General features: G+C 38.1%; 1 protein-coding gene across 1 annotated transcript; it reads left to right on the top strand.

The window, feature by feature from the left end:
- The first annotated feature begins 4291 nt into the window (after positions 1–4291).
- LOC124377456 (gap junction Cx32.2 protein-like) lies at positions 4292–11753 on the top strand. Its single transcript, XM_046836949.1, has 2 exons — positions 4292–4663; positions 10226–11753. Exon 2 carries the CDS (start codon positions 10242–10244, stop codon positions 11073–11075), a length of 834 nt encoding a protein of 277 aa, XP_046692905.1. The 5' UTR covers positions 4292–4663; positions 10226–10241; the 3' UTR covers positions 11076–11753.
- Positions 11754–24453: the final 12700 nt, after the last annotated feature.

Raw genomic sequence — 24453 nt, 5'->3', positions numbered from 1 at the left:
TGATAAAAAAAAAAAAAAGCTATAACAGCCATTTCCTCACTTTGCTTAATTGTGTCTGTTGTTTGTGTCTTTCTTCTTCTTCTTACAAAATCAATAAATTCTCAATTTTTTCACTCCTGCCTTAGACATGTCTCAAATTTTGTCTTTTCATTTAAATGAAGACAGATGTAGACATATGCAACTGCAGTGGAAGCAGGTTTTATTGAAATGTAATCCAAATGTCAAAGTCCAAGTCAGGCAAAGAGTCAGATAATCTGATACTGCTACTGATGGGTGAGTGGTAGCTCAGTGGTTAAGGTGCTGGGTTACTGATCAGAAGGTTGGGGGTTCAAGCCCCGCTATCACCAAGCTACCACTCTTGGGCCCTTGAGCAAGGCTTCTGTGCTCCAGGGGCGCCGTATCATGGCCGACCCCAGCTTCTGAGCAAGCTGGGATACGTGAAGAGCAAATTTCAATTTGCTGTAATGTATATGTGACAAATAAAGGCTATTCTCTAATCAGGAAACACAATATATAGAGTAATCTAGAGACAAGAAAACATAAACTAAAAAAAAAATATCTAAACCAGAGAAGCAAACACAATAACAATCCTTGGTACTAATCCAGAGTTATTTTGTCTGCAATAATACTTATTAATTTTTCTTTATAAAAATGTGCAAAAATAGTATATATATATATATATATATATATATATATATATATATATATATATATATATATATATATACTTTATATATACTTTATATACTTTATATATACTGATAATTTGCAGTGAATTAATGTCCTTTAGGTAATGTCAAGAGGGTTGTTTGTGTGTGTGTGTGTGTGTGTGTGTGTGAGAGAGAGAGAATGAAAACATAAAATAAAGAAAAGGTGCTTTTTACTTGTCACATGTACATTAAAGCACAGTGAAATTCTTTTTTCACATATCCCAATGATATCCCATTGTTATTGTCTGTTGGAGGTTACATGCCTGTGTCCATAGTGGTGATGTTCATGTGGCATTTTAGACTTGAGGGCAATCGGTACTACAAAACAAAACCACTGTGAAGTAAGTGATCACCACATGAGAATACAGCATGCTATACAATTTATAGTGTATGAGTGTCATCAGAAACATACACACGTCAACACACACACACACACACACACACACACACATACACACACAATCACACACACACACACACACACACTATACCGCAAACGCTGACAATCCTTAACTTTCTACAGACATTTCAACTTTTCAACTAAACAGCAAGCTCACGTACACCACGTCCAAATGGCGAGCCGGTCAAAGCAAGAAATGCTGTAATCTTGTGAAATGTGGACAAAGGTGCTTCCCTATTTCTTTAGAAATGTCTAAAATGGTATTAGTATTAATATGTGTTGTACATATTTAGGGTTAGTGTCAGTAAACTGTGCAATCATGTCTGGCAATTATCGAGAAATGAATAAGAGGTGTAGGAGTGAGGTTTGACCTTAATCATACAGATAATCCGTCACTTCAGTTCATGCAAAAGGTTGAATGTTTTTCAGACTGAGTGCAACTTCAGGTTTTAACCTGGTTTCAGGTTTAACCAAAAGAATGAATTGCTTATGGACAAAGTAAAACAGGAAAAACAAGCCTTCATGCTTTTTGAGTTGTATATTTGGTTTTATTACTTGACAGTCAATTGATAAAAGTATTTGGGAATGCAATTTCATTAATTCATGACAATTTGAATGAAACAATAGCAATAATAATAAAAATGAAACAATATTACAAGTCTTCTTTTTCTTCTTCTTCTTCTTATTAATATTAATCCATGGAATTTAGAATTTATTTTCTTTTCCAATAATAAATGTTTCTTTCATTACTGCTTTAATTTTCTAATGATCATTTACTGTAGATAGATAGATAGATAGATAGATAGATAGATAGATAGATAGATAGATAGATAGATAGATAGATAGATAGATAGATAGAACTGTATAGGAGATTTCAATTCATTTTTAGCTTTAGTTTTAGCTAAACGATGCTGAGGTGTGCAGTGATGGTGATCAAATGCAAACTGTAGTCCAGAGTCAGTGTGACTGTTGACATTAAGAATATTCCAAATCCAAGTCAAAAGCTCCTGTGTTACTCCGTATTTCATGGATCCCCAGGCTGTAGATGTGAAATATCACCATCTGCACAGATTGGCCTCCAATTGAACAGAACACCATCCAGAGGCAGGCCGGGACGAAGCAGGTAGATCAGAGGTGAGGAGAGGGGCAGGAACAGTGGTCACTGGAAACTCAGGAGCATGTTTAACTCAACCAAAAGAGAGAGAGAGAGAGAGAGAGAGAGAGAGAGAAGAGGGGTGATAGGAAGTGAAGGATATGGATTACTATCTGTCCTTGTTGTTGTATGAAAGTTAATGTCATTGTGCAGTTTGGACTCCGGTAAGACTCGCTATAGCAGCATAACTAAAAGGAAGAGCCAGAAGGTAACACAGACATGAGGAATCTCAGGGATAAGAGACGACCCACCACACCACGAGTGAGAGTGAGGGGACGACAGCATACAAATATCCCAGTTCACCAAACACTCTATATGCATGATCCTTCCAGATCTGCGCCCTTACCTAAGAAACACCTACCGATAAAATGCTTGGCTAAAAAAAAATTTGTTTTAACCTTGACTTGAACACTGAGACTGTGTCTGAGTCCCGAACACTAATTGAAAGGCTGTTCCATAACTGTGGGGGTTTATAAAAGAAAGATCTTCCCCCTGCTGTAGTCTTCATTATTTGAGCTACCGACAAATAGCCTGTAGGCGTGAGGGATCATTTACCTGCTTCTTCTTCCTGATGTTATTGTCATCCACATCTATCATTACTGCTGCCTTTCTGCTCCTTGTCAACTGCTGTTCTTAAGTATGGAACTTGAATTCCCACAGGATGTTACCTAATGTTCTCTAGCACTTTCTCTGGAGTGTCCCATTAGGATTTGAGGGTCTTTCAACCCATATTCAGAATAGATGTTTCAATAACTTTTCCCAACCACTTGTTTATGCTGCTCATGTGTATACAGTCCAAGCTTGCATCTTACACCCTGCTACATGTTGTACTCTTCCGTTGCCATCTTTACACAACCTGCACATTAGGGTGTGTTGATATTCTTATATAATGATATAATTACTTTGCTCCTATCTGACCTCGTCCATCAATCTGTCCATCACCACTGATGCAAATTATTTTCACTGATTTACAAACAGGAAAGGGCTCAGAGCCGATCCTTGAAGCATACATGTCCTGTACCTTGTCCTCATACATGTCCTGCACCACCCTCACATACTTCTCTGACACACCTGACTTCCTCATACAATACCACAACTCCTCTCTCTCCATTCTGTCGTTTGCTTTCTCTAAATCCATAAACACACAATGCAACTCCTTCTGACCTTCTCTATACTTCTCCATCAACATTCTTAAAGCAAATAATGCATCTGTGGTGCTCTTCCTCGGCTTGAACCAAACTGTTGCTCACAGATGGTCACCTCTTCTCTCAGCCTGGCTTCCACTACTCTTTCCTATAACTTCATTGTGTGACTGCTCAGCTTTATTCCTCTGTAGTTACTGCAGGTCTGCACATCTTCCTTATTCTCAAAGATCGGTACAAGCACACTCCTTCTCCATTCCTCAGACATCTTCTCACCTTCCATCCTGTTAAACCATCTGGTTAAATAAAACTCCACTGCCATCTCTCCTAAACTTCTCCATGCTTCTACTGTTATGTCATCTGGGCCAACCAACTTTCCACTCTTCATCCTCTTAATCGCTGCTTTCACTTCCTCCTTACTAATCCTATCCACTTCCTGCTTCACCACCTCCACATCATCCAACCTTCTCTCTCTCTCATTTTTCTTATTCTTCAATGTTCTCTGTTCTATTATTAATAAAATATGTTTCAATGAGATTTGCAATTCATTACATTCTGTATTAATGTTTTAACTTTTTTTTTGGAATTTTTTTGGAATTGGAGTATATTTAGATGAACTCAAAAATTGAGCTCACAGACCCACAGCCATTAGTTACAGTAGCACTTTGAACTGTATTAAATATGTTTAAAGAAACACAAAACTTTTTTTTTATTACATTGCCTAAAGTGTTTAGGAATGAATAGTTAGACAAAATATACCATGTTAAGTATAAACCATAGAAACAGTACACAGAGGACTTCATGGCGTAATCACGAAAATGTCTTTATGGAAGTGAAATCTGATGACTGCTGTCTTTTCTATGTTGCCATTTTTCCAACACTGTCAATCCTCATTTTCATCCAGTGCTAAAAATCTTAAATGTGATGGTGCCAGTAACTGTTATGATTTGGGTGAGGATCTTTATTTTGCAATTTTTAGCTGTTTTGTAAGTAAATGATTAACAGCTGGCTGAAAAATGCGTCAAAACCATGTGAAGATGTCCAGATAACCGTAGTCAGTGTTTAAGAAGAAGTACAAGACATTAAGAAATGAAGGCGTAAGAGAAATGAAAGTGTGGTTGTAGGTTTAGATAAACCAGGAACAAACACTTGAAGGACACACACTTGGAGACAGATCAGAAGCCATAGTATTTACAGATACAGACCCATCGTCTGATTAATACATTTTTACAATTTACGACCAGACCCACTGCTCCTGGTGAGTTTTTTCTTTCACTTGTGTTACTGCCTATTATAAAGTGCTAACTTTTACAAATCCTATTTATTATCCCTTGACGCTAACTTTAATAACGACATGTTACATAGTGATAGTTATATTAATATTACTACTACTATTATTTTGATTAAGATTGTTCGTATGCTACTTTTGCTAATTATGATAATGACGATTATGTATATTATTATTATTATTATTATTATTAATTATAATATTGCGGTTATTATTTTTTTCCCATACGTTTTTTAACACTACAACCGAACCCTCCCAATTTCAATTAAATCCTTTATGCTTTACAAGAACCAATAATGCGAATGAGAGCTGCATTACACTCCTTCTGTGCTGAGATCTTGTGTTAGTTCTGTGTCCAATTCAATAATGAAAGGAACACATTAAAAATTAACCTTCATGAAGCTTCTACAATTGAGACAGAATGACGTGCCTCTTCCTCTGAGAGGAATAGAAACTACATGGATGTGAAGAGAGCTTTAAAATCCAGATAGTGTGATTGAAAAGATCACCATTTAAAGTATATGGACAAAAGAATTGTTGCACCTGAATTTTCCAGCCATTTGTGGCTCTTTCTTGAAGCGTTACCACAAAGTTGGAGGCCCACAATTGTATAGGATGTCTTTAGATGCGGTGGCATTTAATTTTTCCTTCACTTGAACTAGTAGACCCAAACCTACACAATTTCCCAGTGCCCAAAGCCTTCTTCATGAAGATATGCTTTACATGGTTTGGAGTGGAAGATCTTCACTGCCTACTGCTTCCAAAGACATTTTATACAATTGTGTGCCTCCTATTTTGTGCTAAAAATTTGAACGTTTCCCAATTCTTTTTACCATATAGCTTAGATTTGAAAATATCTAGTAGGAGCATTCACACTCAATAAATCCAGATAAACAAAACAATTATGGACATTTGAGTGATAATCATAAAAATCAAGACAAACAGCTGTTTAACTAAATTAAAAATATAAGGTGAATCCCAGCTACAGTAAATGCTCTAGAGACCATAGTGACTAAATGGACAGGGGGTACAACAAGCGAAACATAATGAGGCACAGGAAGGTACACCAAGTGCAATAAGTATAGATTATTCTGTTGAATTATGTTTTAATTATATGTACATGTGCAGCCCAGTTTGACCATATTTCGTGATACAGTCACGAAATGTAATCTATTAATTTGTGTTCATAGACAGGAGTTTCCTCTTTTTATTTTTTCATGTCACCAGGGACGACTTTCTATGAAATGTATTTCAATAGGAATTATTTTTGGTGCCTCCGCCAAATTTTTCTTTCTGCCACTGGATACCACAGATGCTGTATTTTTTTTTTTTTTTTACAATACAACAAGATACTTGCTGTAATAAACCATCATCAGTGGTGCCTCCCACACACACATTTATTTCAGTATAACATTATATACATTTTCTGCCTTTGATAAAAATGGGGAAAAAAAGATTACCTTTGGCGTTTCTGCCAGCATTACTCATGATCCTCTGCCACCATTGCTATGGAGACGGAGCCAGACGGATACAATCATGCTAAGTGATATAAAAAAAACCCTGAAATTTGTGTCCATAAATACAAATCAATAGAGTTTGTGACTAAATCACTAAGTAAAATATAAAAGTGTAGGAAAGTGTTTTATAGGAGACACAATTATAAAAAATAATGTAAATGCAAATTGAAATGCAATTTTTTTCCCATGTCGCATATGTTTTAATAGAAGGTTCCAGAAATGAGGGGGTCAATACAGCAATTTTACTGCATTGCTGGGTTCATAAAATCTCAGTTAAAAACATAATTAGCATCGTTATTAACCTGAGATCTATAAATCACAACTGCTTGATTTCCCTCTGCCAGAGCATTAAAGGGTTATAGTTAGCATCAAGCCTCTGAAGCAGTGGTCCCCAAAGTTTTTGCGTCACGGACCGGTTTAATCTCAGACAATATTTTCACGGACCGGCCTTAAAGGTGTGACGGATAAATACAACAAAATAAAATGATACAACCATATGGTATTTTCCAAATATAATAATAAACGTGAATCCACTGTGTTGTTGTTTGTTCATTTTGCTTGCTTGGGGGTTTCAGCTTAGCGGTAATGTATTATGTGTTAGTGGCCGGAGCAGCCTCTTTAAGAAGGTAGAGGATGGAGGTAAGACATGTGACTGAGGCATCAGAGTGCATGTCGGGGTCATTCGTATTCAGAGGTACCACTGTATTTACAGCACTTCACATTTTTTTCGCATTTTGTTATGTTACAGCCTTATTCCAAAATGAAGTAGTAGTCACTCCTTTGTTATCTTGGCTGTGTGCTCAGGGTCGTTGTCCTTTTGGTAGATGAACCGTTGCCCCAGTCTAAGGTTCAGATCGCTCTGGTTCAGGTTTTCATAAAGGAGGTCTCTGTACATTGCTGCATTCATCTTTCCCTCAATCCTGAGGCGTCTCCCAGTTCCTGCCACTGAAAAAAATCCCCACCGCATGATGTTGCCACCACCATGCTTCACTGTAGGGATGGTATTGGCCAGGTGTGTGCCTTTTAAAGTCATATCCAATCAACTGAATTTGATTTTATTTTTCGTTTTTTACTTTTTATACATTTGCAAAGATTTCAAACACACTTCTTTCATGTCGTCATCATGTGGTATTGTTTGTAGAATTCCAAAGAAATTAATGAATTTAATGCATTCTGTAATAAGGCTGTAACATAGCAAAATGTGGAAGCGCTGTGAAAACTTTCCAGATGCACTGTATGAGGATATCTAGAATAAAGTCTGCGTTAAATGAAATACTTGTATGAATGTGTTGTGTGTAAATATTTTAGCTTTGGGATCAAATACTTTGATTTCAGGCATGCTTTTTATCCGAATCCACAATTTTGATAAAGAAATCACGCTAGAAATTAGCAAAATGTTCATCACGTAACGAGATGAAAGCGGTGGCACCACAGAATAACTAAAAATGGGAACTTAACTGGGCATGAAAAATAAATTCGACCCTGAATGACAAATTGAAGACAATGAGGATCACAAGAGCTTAAGTAAACTTAAAGTGACTAATCGGATGAGCAGGAAACGGGGTGTGTGTGTGTGTGTGTGTGTGTGTGTGTGTGTGTGTGTGTGTGTGTGTGTGTGTGTGTGTGTGTGTGTGTTTGTGTGTGTGGGTGGGGGTAGCATGTGATTTCGAACACGGAGCTGCAATTTCTGATGAAAAACAATCCAGGGCGATAATCTGGACACCTAAATGTAATTAAAACACTTTGGAATTTGATGACACAGCGGAATTTGCTGTAATGCTATATTATTTAATAATCTCTCAAACATGACAGCAAATTTTGCTTAGAATTTAGTGCATTGTTTAATGAAATGATACAGAAAATTACTATTAGGTTGGATGGTTTTAAAAATCGAAAATCATTTTGATAGAATATTTATACATGTAAGCTTTTCCAATATAATAAATCAGGCCTAACTCATTTCAGTGCCATCAATATTTTACATTAATTTAGGTTGGTCAAAATTTTCTGGTTGTTACTGCTCTAGTCTAATAAAAAGAAAAATTCAAAACAATTCAGTAAAGTTGGTTTAAAATATATGGCCCAGTTACACTCACTCAGGGTTGGAGCTCAAACCAGGTTTGACAGCCTGAGATGCATGAAGTTCTAGCGGTTCGCCACAAGACGGCGCTGTGAAAGTGCAGACACAAACAGGTTGAAAGTTCTAATAACGTTGTTTGTTAGAAGTCCAAACACAAAAATAGAAAAAGGCTTAATAAAAACAAACACAGTAATAAAACAAAAATCCATAAGAGAAAATTGTAGAAATTAACAAAATAAGGTCCAAAAAAGAAAAAACCTACAAGATACTTCCTGAAAAGAAGGGAAAAAATTACTCCATCCAAGTCTTGTCCAGAAAACGGCAAAAGTAAATGCATGACTAAAAAGTAAAAAATAAAACTTTCTAAGGAACTTGGGTAAAAACCGAAAAAGCCTTCACTGGAAAGCGAACAAAAATTGACATGAGGCTTCTCAGAGATGATCAGTATTTATGATAAATAAATTTCAAATATATTTGATTTTGCAGTTTGTATTTGAGAGGGTTGATAAAAATGCTTATTTTTTTTAAATACTTTTTATATTTTTGCAGTTTTAAAATACAGTAAAATACTTTGTAAGAAATCAACATGATGACCATAAAAAATGCAGCCTCTGATTGGTTCCTACTCAGTAGTTTGTCCAGACTTGTTGAGATTGTTGAGAAAATTGATCCGTATGAAAGAAGGTGGTGAAGATAAGAAACTTGCAGGCTGCCAGATTTCAAACAAGTGTCCAGTGATTAATAAATTAATGTTTGATTGCTGAATATTGTACCCTGATTGAGGTAGCTGTTTAGTCGGATCATAATTTTGAATCCCATTGCATGAATATCTGTCCAACACATATTATTTTATTATATTTATAATCAACAATAAAATGATTCATTAGTTAGAAACTAGTTGCTATAAATGCAGGTGTCATCAGTCGTCGTCTTACGAATGACATTTTTTTAGTATTTAAAAATTCAGTAGTTTTTTTATATATTTAAATTATAGGTATTTTATTTAAAAATATATTTTGATGTATCTTTGCTCGTAGACACAAAACACAAGAAAGCGACACTATAACCGAGACAAAGGAGGAACTTAAAGACACACAGGAGTGATTATACACAGGTGGAAATAATAAATAGCTAATAAAGGACAAATCGACACAATGGCGCCATCTGGCGGGCAAACAGGGAAACACGAGAAAAATAAAAAACAAAAAATGGCAAAATTGAAACTTTTATAAATATTAAATGGTTCTTTGTTAGAGTGTATGGTCCTGTGAATTTTTTGTACACCTCAGTTTTGAAAGCATATTCTATATTTACAAATATTCTATTTTACTTATCGCACAATTATTTCCATTGTGAGAAATTGAGGAAATTATAATATATAAATGAATTCTACTATTTATTGCAAAAATTAATTATATTTCAGCTCTAACTTGAACTCTGAACAGGGTCATGGCCTCTGTAAAACTGCTTGGTTATTTATTCTTTTGGTGAGAAACGTGAAGCTGTAAATGTAAATAAAATAACCTGCAGAAAGTTGAAGTTCTATAAAGACCAATTTATTGAATTATTTTTTATTTATTCTTTATTTTTACCCAAAATAACCATATTTTTTTCTATGGCATCACTGTGTTGGAAAACTCTTTTTGGTTCTTCTTGGTACCTTAATTTATTGCGAGTGTTCAAATGATTTCAACCGATAAAGAGAAAATGTACAATTTGAATACAGTACAATTTAATGTTTATGTTTATATGAAAATGTATTAAAGCTATACAGGTAGTAAATATTCATGAGAAAAACATGCAATGAATAATGCACATACAATACAATATATGTCTTGCTTGATGTGTTGGTAGACAATGCAAAATTTAAATAACCAAATTGTTATTATAAATATATAATATATTATAATACATCTTTCCAATTTGATATTTTAGAGTAGACCTGAACACTATGGGAGACTGGGGATTTCTCTCGACTTTGCTGGATAAAGTGCAGGCTCACTCCACTGTCATTGGCAAGATCTGGATGAGCGTCCTCTTCATCTTCAGGATCCTCGTTCTGGGTGCAGGAGTTGAGAACGTGTGGGGAGACGAGCGATCTGATTTGGTTTGTAACACCATGACACCGGGTTGTGAGAACGTTTGCTACGACTGGAAGTTTCCCATCTCCCACGTCCGCTTTTGGGTCATGCAGATCATCTTCGTGTCCACTCCCACCCTGCTGTATCTCGGCCACGCTGTCCACATCATCCATCAGGAGGACAAGATTAGGGAGATGTGCAAAAAAACCCAGTTAGCAATAACCCCAAAATACACCAATGAACATGGCAAAGTTCAAATCAAGGGCAGGTTGTTGTGTAGCTACTTGACTCAACTGTTTTTCAAAATCATCCTGGAAGTTGCTTTCATCGTTGGACAGTATTACCTGTATGGTTTCGTAATGATCCCTCAATTCCTATGTTCCAAATCCCCCTGTCCACTGACAGTACAGTGTTTTATGTCCAGACCCACAGAAAAGACCATCTTCATTATATTCATGCTCGTAGTTGCATGTGTTTCCTTGGCTTTAAACGTGCTAGAAGTGTGCTATTTGTTTTGCTGTAAGGTAGGAAGACGGAGAAAATCTAAAAGAGCTGTATATTACAACGCAACAGGCAATGGTCTACCTTTAGGTGCGATAAGCCATGAAGCTGTAGAGAGCATTAAGCAGAATGGCATGAATGGAGTCATCGAGAAGCACTGGGCACACAGGAGCCAGACTGCTGCTGAAGAAATACAAATGTAAATTCTTTCTAATCTATATCCAATCAAGTTCAAATGGACTCCAAACGATTTCTGGATATATCTTGAAAATCTTTCCGCTGCTCCCGTTAGGGGTCTCCACAGCGGATCGTCCGTCTATAAAACTTAAATACGTGTATGTGCAATGTCCTACAGAGGTTGAATTGGGTCAGTGATGTTATTTGCATTAGAAAAGGTGTGTGTATGTGTGTTATATATGTGTGTTTGTGTTTGCAGGTAGTCTGTAGTCTATGATGTCATTATATTAAGTGTTTGCCCAATGGCCTGTGGGTAAAACTACTTTTTCATTTTTGAATTTGTGAAAAGGCTTTTCCGGGGGTTACAATTTTGTTTGATGATGATGGTAACTGCAAAAATCAACCCACAACACAATAAAAAAAGTGTTTATCAATTAAAGAGGTCCTCGAATGATTTCTAAAATAACTGACAAAGCGTAAAATAGTTATGACTTAATAATTAAATAATAGTTGTGACTTAATAATAAATAATTGTCAGTGTATTTCATATGTATTTGTATATGATTACAGAATTGCTGTGCAGTTGTCTGAACACAAAAAACACCTTGAAACTCTTTAGATACATGTGCAATACTATATGTGAAATTTGACGTTATAATAATTATAACAAACATTAATAAAACGATTCCAAACCTCTAAACCTTAACAAGTGTTCTTGATTTCCTTCAGGCTAACATCATTTGTATCTGCTGCTCAATAAGAACTCTTTAAAGTCCTGTTTCACAACACTGTGCACTTCATCTTCAGTTGAAATACTAATGACTTTAATTGGGCAAACAAGGATTTCAACCATTTAGCTTGACAGCTGATTTTCTGCTGATTTGTTGCTATTTCTAGATGTTATTAATGCCCATAAACAATTACTGCACCTAATTCTATGATTTTATGTATCATGATATGACAAAAATCATGAAAAAAATCAACTTCAGAAGAACGACACGTGACATGGTGTGTGTGCCATTAACGACAACAATCTAAATGGAGCAACCATGTGTAAAAACAATTAATAATTAATTAGAAATTAAGAAGTTAAATAGCAGGCAGGTGCTTCTATTCAAGAGTCCTTGAGTAACTGATTATCAGCAAATCATTGGAACAATGTCTTTTGGGCAGATGAAACCAAAGTGGAGATGTTTGGCCACAAAAAGCACCATATTTGGCAATAACCAAACAGAATATAAGCACAAATACCTCATACCAACTCTCAAACCCAACAGGTGAGTGGTGTCAGTTTGGGGTTGTTTTACAGCCACAGGACCTGAGCACCTTGTAGTCAATGAGTCAACCATGAAAGTATTCTAGAGTCAAATGTAAGTCCGTTGGTCTGACAGTTAAACCTGGGCCAACTATAGAGTACAATGATCCCAAGCACACCAGCAAATCTGCAACAGAATGTCTGGAAAAGAGCAGTCTCAAGATGTGGCAATGGCCCAGTCAATGTACAGACCTTAACAAGACTAAAATGCTGAGGTGGATCCTTTAAAGATCTGCTCACAAATATCAATAAGCTGAAGCAATACTGTAAGGGTGAGCCAAAATTCCTCCACAGTGATGAAAGAGCCTGATAAAGTCATACAGAACACAATTACTTCAAGTTACCGCTGCTAAAGAGGGTTCTGCAAGCTACTGAACCAGATGTTCTTAGTTTTTCACACACGCCATCACCATTTTGGCTTTATTTGTATTTATTTGAGTTTGTTTTTACTTAATTCTAGAGGCTGCTAAGGAAGCTTTTTGATCACATGACTGTTATAGAACAATAGACATCCTCAGGGGCAGGATTACTCCTGCCCCATGCTTGCTCTGTGCTTGTTCTGCTCTTCTTTCCTGTCAGAAAATGTCCCTTGTCAATTTCCTGTCACTGTCCTTTAGGGTATATGACCAATATGTACTTACATACAACAATTATTAATTTCTATTTACTGTAAATTATTTAAAATCTAGTCTCGAATGTGAGCATTTTCCTTCCCCATGGACCGAAAACCATGCTTTGATCCCAAACGGTTGAAGTTTTGTCTATGTTTTGTGTCTACATGAGCAATGGCCAGCTGCTGACAATTTACTATGAACATCAGAAAACATCTGTTCTTCTAGGTCTTCTAGGAAAAAAATACAAAAGTTCTATTTTACATGTCAGTGAAAGATCTATGTTTTTTGGAGGGGTTGGTGGTAAAATAGTTTCATTGTCTGAAGGCAGAAGTGAGGTGCTGAAGTGATAAATAGCCTGAGTGGAAGCAGGTGGGTTGAATTCCTGACGTCAGAGAACCTGTGATGGAATTTAATAGTTTCTACTCCAGTGAAAGCTTTATATGGGTTTGGCTCAGTGACTACAGTTCATATGATCTGTTTAAAAGTTCAGTACAAACTTTGGTTAGAATTATCAAGCTGCAGAGTTTCAGAGGTACTAATAAATTCCACTGTAGTTTGGTCATACTGTACTGTATATCATTCATTGTAGGTTAAAATAATTTCTTTAAATTTTAAAAACTTTGGTTTTTAGCATGTTGTGCTGTACCTCATGAAGAACCTGCATTCCTATTTTAATACTATCTATTACAGGTGACACAAATAACTGGAGATGGGTAGGTGGAACAAAACCCACATGATCCAGAGCTGGATGAGCCTTAAAAAAAAACAAGATTCGGATGGCCTGCGTAGAAGAGCTTCATATTTCATCTTTAAAAAACAGAAACTGTATCAGGGCCAAATCACCCAAATATGTTCACCAGTGTATCTGAAGAGCAGTTTACTATGATAATATTGACTTATTACTTCATTGCTTTCATGCATGCTGCTGAATTTCCAAAAGTGATTAGTCAGAGTTCTATTTATTTATTGATTTAGTCTGACATTAGTACAGTCGTAATTAAAATCACAGTTTATTATTAATGTGCTTACTCTAATATACAACCATTTCTATAGTAACAACTCACTGACAAAGACTTTCATTTTAGAAACTCCAGATTTTTCTAGATCTCATTATAATCCCAAACCAATTCTAAAAAGAACAGAATTGTTTGTTTGTTTTTTCTTGAAAATGTCTATGATATAGAAAAGACATAATTATTAAAATATAGAACTTTCTGTGAGGAGATCTTTATTTATTCTTTATAAAATTCAGTAGAATATATATATATTTTTTTACCATCGGAGAAAAGTCTTCAGAGAAAATTTTTTTTTACTTTGCAGTTGTCTTCTCAAACTTTATCTCCCAACAACTGCCATGACTCTATATGGCCATGCATTGTTCCCATGGTCTGCTATGCCAAGCTAGTAATTTACACACTTACCTTCAAGGCATTTGGAATGCCCTCATCCAGAGCAACTTACAACTGCTCAAGGGCCCAGCATTGGTATTAGTGGGATTTTAACTTGTGACCTTCTGATCCAGAGTCTAATGCCTTAAACACTACTACCTCTCACCTACCACCACACACAGGCTCCATCAGAACACTAAAATGTTTTGCTCAGTTTTACTAACTCTACCAAGCCTTTTGCTTGCTATTGTTTTTGCAATTGTTTCAAACCCAGTTATCTTACTCCAGTCACGATTTTTGTCTAGACCGATTTGTTGATCGCCTGACCTTATTCTGTTTTCCTGCTGTGATTTTGAAAACACTTAACATGCCCTTGTATCCACTTCATCTTTTGTGTTTTGTATATCTGTCCTACACTGTCAAGGAAGTTTTGTTAATGCACCCGGCACACTGTGAAGAAAATGTTAACCAAGAATTACAATAAAAATTCACACAGCATTCACAATGGGGAAAGAAAAAATATATATCAATATGTCAAGGAGAACAGAAAAAAAAAATAACAACAAGATAACCAACTCAAACAACAAAACCGAAAAATGAAATAACAGTAGTGCAAAAGAAACCCAAACTGCTACCAAGGACAGTCCAGTGCAAAATGTAAACAATACGAAAACCAGAAGAATGTATGTAAAATAGTCTAAATAAAATGTATAAGTTGCTTAGCCAACACGAGGTTCGTAGCTCCCAGCAGTGAAGCCGGGGGCAAAGCAGCATCAAGGCCCATAAGCAAAACAGCAGCAGTGTCACGTATAGCGTCTTCAGCTAGGCATAGGGCTTACAGATTGTAATATTCATGCCCACTGCTAATTTCAAAAAATTAAATCATTAAACTAGAGCTATTAAACCCCAGATGAAAAAGAGAGAGATTAGAGAGAGAGAGAAACACACATTTACTTGGGCTGAACAAACTACATTAAGCTGTATGGCTACTCACGGCTCAGCTCAATCTCAATCAGGCATTTCTCCTTCTAAAGTCGCTATTATTTAAAGCAAACTCTGACACAACCGTGCCACATGCTTGTACAGCCAAACTCTGCTAGTACATATTAGCCTTAAGTCGTTCACACCACTGCACCAACAGGATATTATCATACCTGAACGCCAACGAGGACGACAAGGGACATGTCACCACTCCCAAAAATAAGGGCCAAAAGATAAAATCACTTATTCTGCCACATTAGCTACATAACTAGCTTGCTAGTTGATGGTTTTTAGTTAGCTGCGAGTGTGTGGAATGCTAATTCTTAAACAGACTCAATTAAAGAGAAAGATAAGAACAGGACTGCATACGATAGGATAATGTTTCAGAGAGAAAACGGAGCTTGTGAATGCCTTGTGGAGATTTTGGTTTATTGTGAGTGTATTTGATGTATTTAATGGGAATGCTTTTATTTTTTTATCTCTAGAGAAGCATTGGGCATTGGGGAGATGGTAGCTCACGTAAGGCATTGGACTTTGGATCTGAGTTCAAATCCCAGCCACACAAAGCTTCCACTTCCAGTTCTTTAACCTGTTTCCACTTCCAGTTCTTTAAACTGTTTAGTTATATGAATGAGATAAATGTCAGGCATCTTTTATAAATGTAAGAATTGCGTTCATCTTCAGTTAAAGATTAGAGAAAAAGTCCTGGCCTTTTTCAAGTCTTTAGTTCAGTTTGGGTGATTTTTTCCTCTTAGATTCCTTTTCCTGGTTGACGACCTTCTGCAGCTGTATTGCATCCACCTCAATGTTTAATGTGTTGTTTATTCCGAGATGCTTTTCAGCTCACCATAGGGGTAAAAAGGTGCTTGTTTGAGTTACTATAGATTTCCAGACATCTTAGACCTCAATCTGCTCATTCTCCTTTAAGATTTGCCTTATCAGCAATCTGTTTCATATTAGTTTTCCCACGCTGTTTTGTCTAAACTCTAAAAACCATTATGTGTGAAAAATCTAAGAAGATCCTGAACATTGACTAAAGCCCTTGACTTGTATCTGCATGGTGGCTTGCTGACCTCCATAACTGTAAAAAATCTATACACTAGCACACCAGATGGGCAGCGTAAAACTTGCCTCTTTGTCAATTAGATATAAAATATCAATCATCTGAAGAGGAACCAGTTAGTATCACTGCATAAAGGAAGTGGTGTTCTTGACGATCTTCACAGAGGATCCATCGATGATCAGTGGAGAATGGGCGCTCTGTGCTCTCCTGAAGTCATCAACTATCTCTTTAGTTTTGTCAACATTCAGAGACAGGTTGTTGGCTCTACACCAGGCCGTTAACTGTTGCACCTCCTCTCCGTATGATGACTCGTTGTTCCTGATGATGAGACCCACCACAGTTGTGAGTCAGCCGAGTGAACAACAGTGGGCTGAGCACGCAGCCCTGAGGGGCCCCAGTGCTCAGTGTGGTGGTGCTGGAGATGCTGTTCCCGATCTGGACTGACCGAGGTCTCCCAGTCAGGAAGTCCAGAATCCAGTTGGAGAGGGAGGTGTTCAGGCCCAGTAGGTTCAACTTCACAAGCGGGTGAAGTTGTCTTGTAGTAGTGATAGCCAGGATGCCCTGCCACATACGCCAGATGTCTAAACTGTCCTGGAATTGACTGTGGATTCTCTTGCCATTTGTGCACTTCACCTATCTGATGGCTCAGGACAGTTTGTCCCTTGCTGTTTCTAAGGCCGTATTGTCCCCTGCTCTGGAAGTGGAGTCTTTAGACTTTAGCAGCCCATGCACCTTTGCGGTCATCCACGGCATCTAGTTGGAGCGTGTAGTGATGGTCTTGGAGATGGTCATGTCATCAATGCACTTGCTGATGTAACTGGTCACTGATGACTTGTACTCCTCCAAGTTAATGGAATTGCAGTTGGTTGCAGCCTCCCTAAACATGTCCAAGTCAGTGCACTCAAAACAGTCCTGAAGAGCAGAGGCGCTCCTGCTGGCAAGGTTTTCACCTGTTTCAGAACCGGTTTAGCCCCTGACAAGCGGTCTGTGTGCTGGAATTAGCATAACAGAGATGTGGTCTGAGTAGCTGAGGTGGGGTAGGGGCTCCACACGATACACACCAGGGATGTTTGTGTAAATAAGATCCAGTGTGTTCACACCTTTCATTGCAAAGGCCACATGCTTATAGTGTTTAGAAAGCACTATTTTAAGATTTGCATGGTTGAGATGCAAGACTGTTTTGAGATTTGCACATAGAGTTCACACAGTGCATCATTAGCATTAGTGCTGGGGGGGATGTGCACTTAGATAATGAAAGCAGTGGTGAATTCCTGGGGTAAATAGCTGAAAAGCGGTGTCCGGAACTCTGTCGCTGAGCCACGTCTCCATAAATACAAAGACGCAACAGTCTCTAAACTCTTGCCGCGTGGTCCACTGGAGTCGGATGTAGTCTAATTTATTGTCCAGGGAGCAGATGCTTCAAAGTAAGATGGACAGGAGAGTGGGCTGGCTAGGGTTAGCCCCTAGCCCAGCACCGACACCCTCCCGGAGTCGCAAAAGTTATTGAGTACATCATCATCATGCAGATTGGTTGTTGCATAATTTCTGTACCATAGTAGCATCTGGCAGTCGTATCCATGAACACAGTTGTCTTTGTTGTCCATGTACTTGAAAAAGTCGGGCTAAAGACGCAAAAAGCACCATTTTGCATCCGAAGAGGCCGAAGACATTTGCCATTCCAAGTTCAAAACAGCGCTGTGATGCGCTAAGAGTTTAAATTCGCATTTATAAAAGTAAAAGTTTGTAAACAAACACAGCTATTTAACCTAGTTGGCAAATGCATAATAATAATAATAATAATAATAATAATAATAATAATAATAATAATAATAATGAGAGAAGAAGAGCTGGTCCAGGTGAACATTCTTTCTTCATTTTTATTTTATGTTAAAGTTAAAGTTTAATTAATTTGAACATAATGTGAAAAAATATAAAAGTACCATAACAGGTTTTGTATCAATAAAAAGGTTAGAAATAATATTTTTCAGTATACAAGTGCTTTTTATTTCTTTTGAAAGATAGACGGAAGGAAACAGGGGGGCCTCCAATGTTCATTTTGCCTTTGGCCTTTGAAAACAGGGGCTAGAAACGACCCCCGGTCTTCCTCTTTGATTTAGTTTTTCCCCACTGCCATACAAAAACAATGTGTGTGTCCTTGTGAGTGTATCATGACGTTAAACTCCACATTAATGACGAATTCCTGTTTTTTTTTTTTTTTTTTTTTTTTTACAGTTTACAAGCTGTTAAACACATATAATCTGAAAATGACACAATGCACAACAATTTGTTTGGAGACAGTATCAAATAAGGCCTGGTACAGGCATTACGCTTGAAAGAATTAGCTTTACACAAAACCACGCACATAAACCGAGGCAATAAGGCTACGCCGGCGTCATGGCCAAAATCCGATGCCAAGACTTACTTACAAACTGCAAAAGACTAATACGCTTTTACATGTATGTCTTAAAATGCCTCTGAAACTTTTAAATTTGCATCATATAAAAAGATCCAGTGCTTTTTTTCCCCCTTATCCAAGTTTCGTATTTAACCTTTCCACAAAGCTAAATAAAACCACATGTCTGGGCCGAGCCTGTGGACCACATGTGGCTAGAGCAGAGAGTGCAGGGGGAGAAAAAAAAAAAGCATGAGGCTTTGATCTAGTGCTAATTAATCCAGATCTTTCATTCATTTTATTCATCTATGGCCTTTTTTTTTTTTTTTTAATATCAGCTTTATCACCCAGTCTTTTGGGTTTATGAACGGAGATTCCCTGAGAATGACGTCCTCGAAAAGGGGTTATCCAGGTAACTTTCCGAAAAGATCCGTGTAGTCCATGGATCATTTTTGAGCAAAGGAAAGAATATCAAAATAGCCAAAGATTACGGTTAAACGCTTCCCCCATCTTTTTGTGTTTCGATAACGCCGCATGATGCAACGCTGGTCCTGTGATGCGCAACTCTGCGCACTCCTCAGAAGTGCGGGAGCATGTCTTAGACGGCAATCCGAGGCTCACACGTGGTCCTCTCGGCTATTTTTGGACAATGGGGATTCAACTGAGGACGGGTTTTGAACGCGTGTAACAGCTCGCTTCTCTCCACAACCTCCTGGAAACCTCGGCTTTGGAGTTACATTTCCTCTGCCTGAGCAGCCACCCAGACCACAACTCCAGGGTGGTTCTGGGAATCCGTGTTAAAGCTGCTAACCTTGCCTAAAAATGGCAAATCGACTCATTGTTATGACGTTGCCCCCACGTCTAATAAAAACATATGCTCTCGTAATATTTTTCTATTGGCTAGCAAAATCCGACCTTCTTATTTGCGTCGAAAAAAGGCCTCTTACTGATTCCCAGCTGTGTTGCGTTCGCAACATGAAACAACCCCTTTTCCATCTTTATGAAAAACACAAACACAAACACATGAAGGGTTTCGGGGCATTTATTCAGCAAAGCGAAGCTACGATTTCCCAAAGGTTAAGTAAGGTAACGTTATGGGCCGGGAGGTCGATCCTAACACTGTCAGCTACGAACATCTTTTCAGAATAAGCCAGTGCTACGTTCTTGAAGTATTCATTCCTTAAAATGATTTATTTTTGGGGATACCACACACGTACATAAAGAAAGCAGAACATATATCATCGGTTTTGAAGCAGATTGGCATTCTGTATGAGTGTTGGAACACCAGGCCCTTGCATGCAGGGTGTGAAAAAAAATCAGATGTTTTCAGTCTTCAGATAAAAAAAACAGAAAAAAAAAAAAACTGGGGCCTGTGCTCTCGGCTTGGCCGTCCTGCATGAGCATATCATGCACAGTTATGTTTCCTGCACACTCTTCGCTGTTTACTTAAGCACGAGCGAATCAAAACAGTAGGATGCTTCCAATTCTTCAACTGGGAGAGCAGTCGATATCGAATGGTGTCTTGGCTTTGGTTGCGGGTAAGGACTGGATTCGCTGCCTGTCCCGTTTCACTCTCACAATATCCACCTCTGGCCCTCTGTGCACAGGCTGGAACTCGGCATAAAGGGGCTGCGGTTTTATTAAACATGGATGAGCTGCTACCAAACATGAACTGGAGAATATGAGTCAGACCACCGCTGTGTCTCTTCGTTTTCAACTTCGTCCTCTGCTGCTTTGTCATCAAATTCATTTCTTTTCAGTATTCTTTGCATTTTGTTTTCTCGTCCCTGTTTTAATTTCTACTTTTATTACTTTCCCTTTCGCTGCGAAGAAGTCTTTCACTCATTCGTTTCATGTCCATTTTCGCTCAGTTTGGCCATTGGCCAATTCGCACTACTAGCTAGCTTGCCTCTGTCACATCTACAGCTACAATCCAGGAAGGTTGAAGGCTCACAGATGGCCAAGCATCGTTATACTGATTGACAGGGGATATATTAATGGCAGCCCGCCCACCCAGACAGCATGGCCAGGTTTTCTCTCATGGACTCACAGCCACAGATAGCCATTGGGAATTGTTGCAACACACAGGAAACTTATTCTGTATGGATAAAGACATAGTGCATGATGATGGATTGTTCAATTTAATTTTAGATCACTTTTAACAATAGGCATAGTCCTACTGTTCTTGGTGGTGAAGGGATTGGACTTTGGATATGAAGGTCATGAGTTCAAATCCCAGCCACACCAAGCTGCCACTCCTGGGCCCCTGAGCAAGGCTCTTGTGGCACAGAATGTCCATTCATTATGGTTTAATCATTGTTAAGGTTTGCTGTTTAGTGATGTTCATGAAAACTGCGGTCTTAAGCCAATGTAGTAGACTGTTGATATTAATTACAGTCCAAATCCATCTTCAAAGTTCTGAGTTGCTCAACTTTATAGATAATTTTATAGATAACATTAAAGATGTTTAAGATTAAGAACATTAAAACTGATTCTTAACCCATTTAGGCATCATTTGTTGTTTCTGGTCATGGTGAAACCAGAGTCTATGCGAGTGCATCGGGTATGAGTTGTAGCGGGTATCTTCTGGCACCGTGCCAAAAAATTGCTCCCTCTAATGCCAACGTCCCGCTGTTTGAATAATGAAACGGAATAGGCCTAGACATTCTGAACATAATATTCTTTCATTTCATTTTTTTTTCGGAAAACAACACTAAACACTCAACTATGCCAGTTTATTAATTCTCCTTAAAGTACACCGTATGCCTGGGTTTGCTATCGAAATAATATCTGGGGCAATTTAGAAACCACAATTTGACTAGCACTCGATGCTTTTTAATGCATGCAAATGAGCTTTCTCAGAATAGATTTTAACAGGAAGCGCTATTTTTTTTCTGTCTTATCAGTGTTCTTTTTTTTTTTTTTTATCCGCATTCTAATTCACATAAGCCTTGCACACTCAATTTCATATTTGTATGCCGCTTTCCCTTCAGGGCGCACGAATAGCTGATTGTTAAAAGCTGCCTGGAGATATTTCGAAGATTTGGAAAAGCAGAGTGAAACGAGGCACAGCTCATGGGCCGTGTGGAGTCGATGGGCTCTTTCCAGCTTTCCATGTGTTTCATAAAAGCGTGCAGAGCAGCCGTACATGCTCAACAGACAAAGCAAAACAGAACAAGCGGCCGATGAAAAAAAAAAGTAAAAAAAAAAGCGTGACACATGCTATAGAAAAAGTAGTGTCTCTAGTGGTGTTCAGTGGAAGTGGTGAAAAAGTCGCACTCCGGGTTCAAGTTGAAGGAGAGGGCAGCTGCAAAAGCTCCTGGAGCACAAAAGGGACAGGAGCCACATCGATAAAAACAAACAGCAGAGCACAGTGGAACATAATTCGGGATGTAAAACTGTGTTCCCAACGCCATGAATCAGTCGTGCTCTGGCTCTTTCCGCTCCCTTTTTCATCTTCTATGTCTCTCTCTGTCAGACCTCTGTGTGCGTGAGCTCTCGGGCCAAGCAAACATGTGGCACGGATTAGCGCTCGGTTCTGACGCTGTCCTTTCAAATCGGATGCTCGAGCGCTGCATCTTATCTGACAGCGGTCACGCTCCAGCTCCGAGGGCGAAGTGTCAAGGCTGTTAACGAGCAGGAAGTGAGACCCATTTAAAAACGGAGGATCTTTAAACGCCCTTGCTTTTAGGTAGCTATAACTCTGAGTTATAATTCATCATCGGTTAACTGAGAGGTCAAGAGACAGAAAGCATGCAGCACTCGGCCAAAGACAATAGCGGGGCCAAGCTGGCATAAACCAAATATTTCCATAGTCACCCCTTTCGTGCAGTTCTGCGGATTTTCCTGACACTTCCACACCGGCATTCACTTACTGTGAACATACAAAACATAGACCATGGTCATTATTCTAAATTTAGCCAGATGGGCCCCAGTTTTCCATTGCGAGATCCAAATCGTGAAAATAAAGCCAAGAATATTCAAAGTATGGAGGGGGGGAGAAAAAAAAGTAGTATTTCACTCACATAACAAATATCTATGCAAAGAATGCCTCAGATTTAATCAGTTTCAGTGGGGCTATTTTGGCAATATGTATTTGCCACAGCTGTAATTTTAGTGCAGGAGGTCTGTAACTGGTTGCAGAGAAGGAACACATGATAATATCCTAGAGCGATGACTGAGAAACTGGAGAAGGGGCTTTATGGACCGACTGGGTCAGGCCATAGACTGCTTTGTACTCGAGGCATAATCAGCTTTAACCACTTTGTGTTTTGGATTTTGAAGCATTGTGCATCTTTCACGATTGTATTCTTTTAGATAAGGAGATTTGGACTGTTGATCATATTACTGTCTTGCAGCTCCACCCACTGTTTATGATTACAGCGCTTGCAATCCTTTACAAACTTTTTAGTATTTCGATAAACACAATGTAAATGTTTAAAAAACAAGAACAACAAGACATATTCCCCCTGGCCTACTAATCATCCCCTCATATTAATTGGCTATATCACTCTATCTCCTCTCCACTAATATGCTGGTGTGTGGTGGGCGTTCTGGCGCAATATGGCTGCCATCGCATCATCCAGGTGGATGCTGCACATTGGTGGTGGTTGAGGAGAATCCCCCCTTTCATATGTAAAGCGCTTTGAGTGCTGCAGAAAAGCGCTATATAAGTGTAATGTAATAATGATGTACAATTACCTCTTTTGTACACCTGGGAAGTTTACAGTGAAGGGCCTTGCTCAAAAGGTCCAGCATTGGTAGACTGGCAGTGCAGGAATGAACCCCTAATCTTTTAATCAGAAGGCTAGCATCTCAACCAGTATGCTATCACTTCCCTTGTATACCAGACTAAAGTCAAGCCGAGGAGTTTTAAGCTTTGAGACAATGTACATTGTAATTAAATCGTTTTTTGTGCACTTCTATGTTTTTTTTAAAGTGTTGTACTTAAGTAAATTTTTTAATGATATCCGTTACTAAGCTAAAAAACTAAATGAATAGAAATAATGCACTAATGGAAACTACTGATTGATTGATGGGTGGAGAACGAACGCACTGAACTGATAAAGAAAGATGGAGACGGACAAGAAGTTCGCCAGTGATGCAGACCCGGCTGAAAGCAAAATGCAGTTGAAACGAAAGTTGTTCAATTTGTGCGTTCACCGTCTGAATTCTGAATCTGCACTTGCGATTTCTCTCAATATATTAAATGTCATTATAAGAGGAGATTTTTTTTTCTTCTTTGCTGCAAAAGTGCAAAACTCACATTAGCCTCAAGCCTGTTGTGCTTTTTAATTATTTATTTTTTGGTATTGCACTTCAAAGTTGTTCCTTTCTTCAACTAGGTTAAGATTAATATCTCCTTGTCCTTTTTTTGACTTAAATAAAATCCCCCATCCCACCCCCACTGTAAAAAAAAAAAATTTTCAGAGTAAATTTTAAATGAGGTACTTTTTACTTGAGTAGGTTTTTAGACCGGTAACTTTACTTGTATTTAAGTAAAATTTCATTGAAGTAACAGTACTTTCACTTGAGTAGAATTTGATATTAGTCTTTTCTCCTCTGCAGGTTTACCAAAGCATTATGATGCAAAAAAATGCGTAATGGTAGACCTTGTATCATTCTAACTAAACTGTCTAATGCAGGGGTCA

The sequence above is a fragment of the Silurus meridionalis genome, chromosome 23 (genome assembly GCF_014805685.1).
Source record: "Silurus meridionalis isolate SWU-2019-XX chromosome 23, ASM1480568v1, whole genome shotgun sequence".
Classification (NCBI taxonomy): domain Eukaryota; kingdom Metazoa; phylum Chordata; class Actinopteri; order Siluriformes; family Siluridae; genus Silurus; species Silurus meridionalis.
The sequence above is the reverse complement of the archived record's forward strand: the minus strand, read 5'-3'. Positions and strand labels throughout refer to the sequence as shown.

Excerpts from the sequence above, each read along its gene's own strand:
- LOC124377456 (XM_046836949.1), top strand. The coding sequence starts at position 10,242 with ATGGGAGACTGGGGATTTCTCTCGACTTTGCTGGATAAAGTGCAGGCT.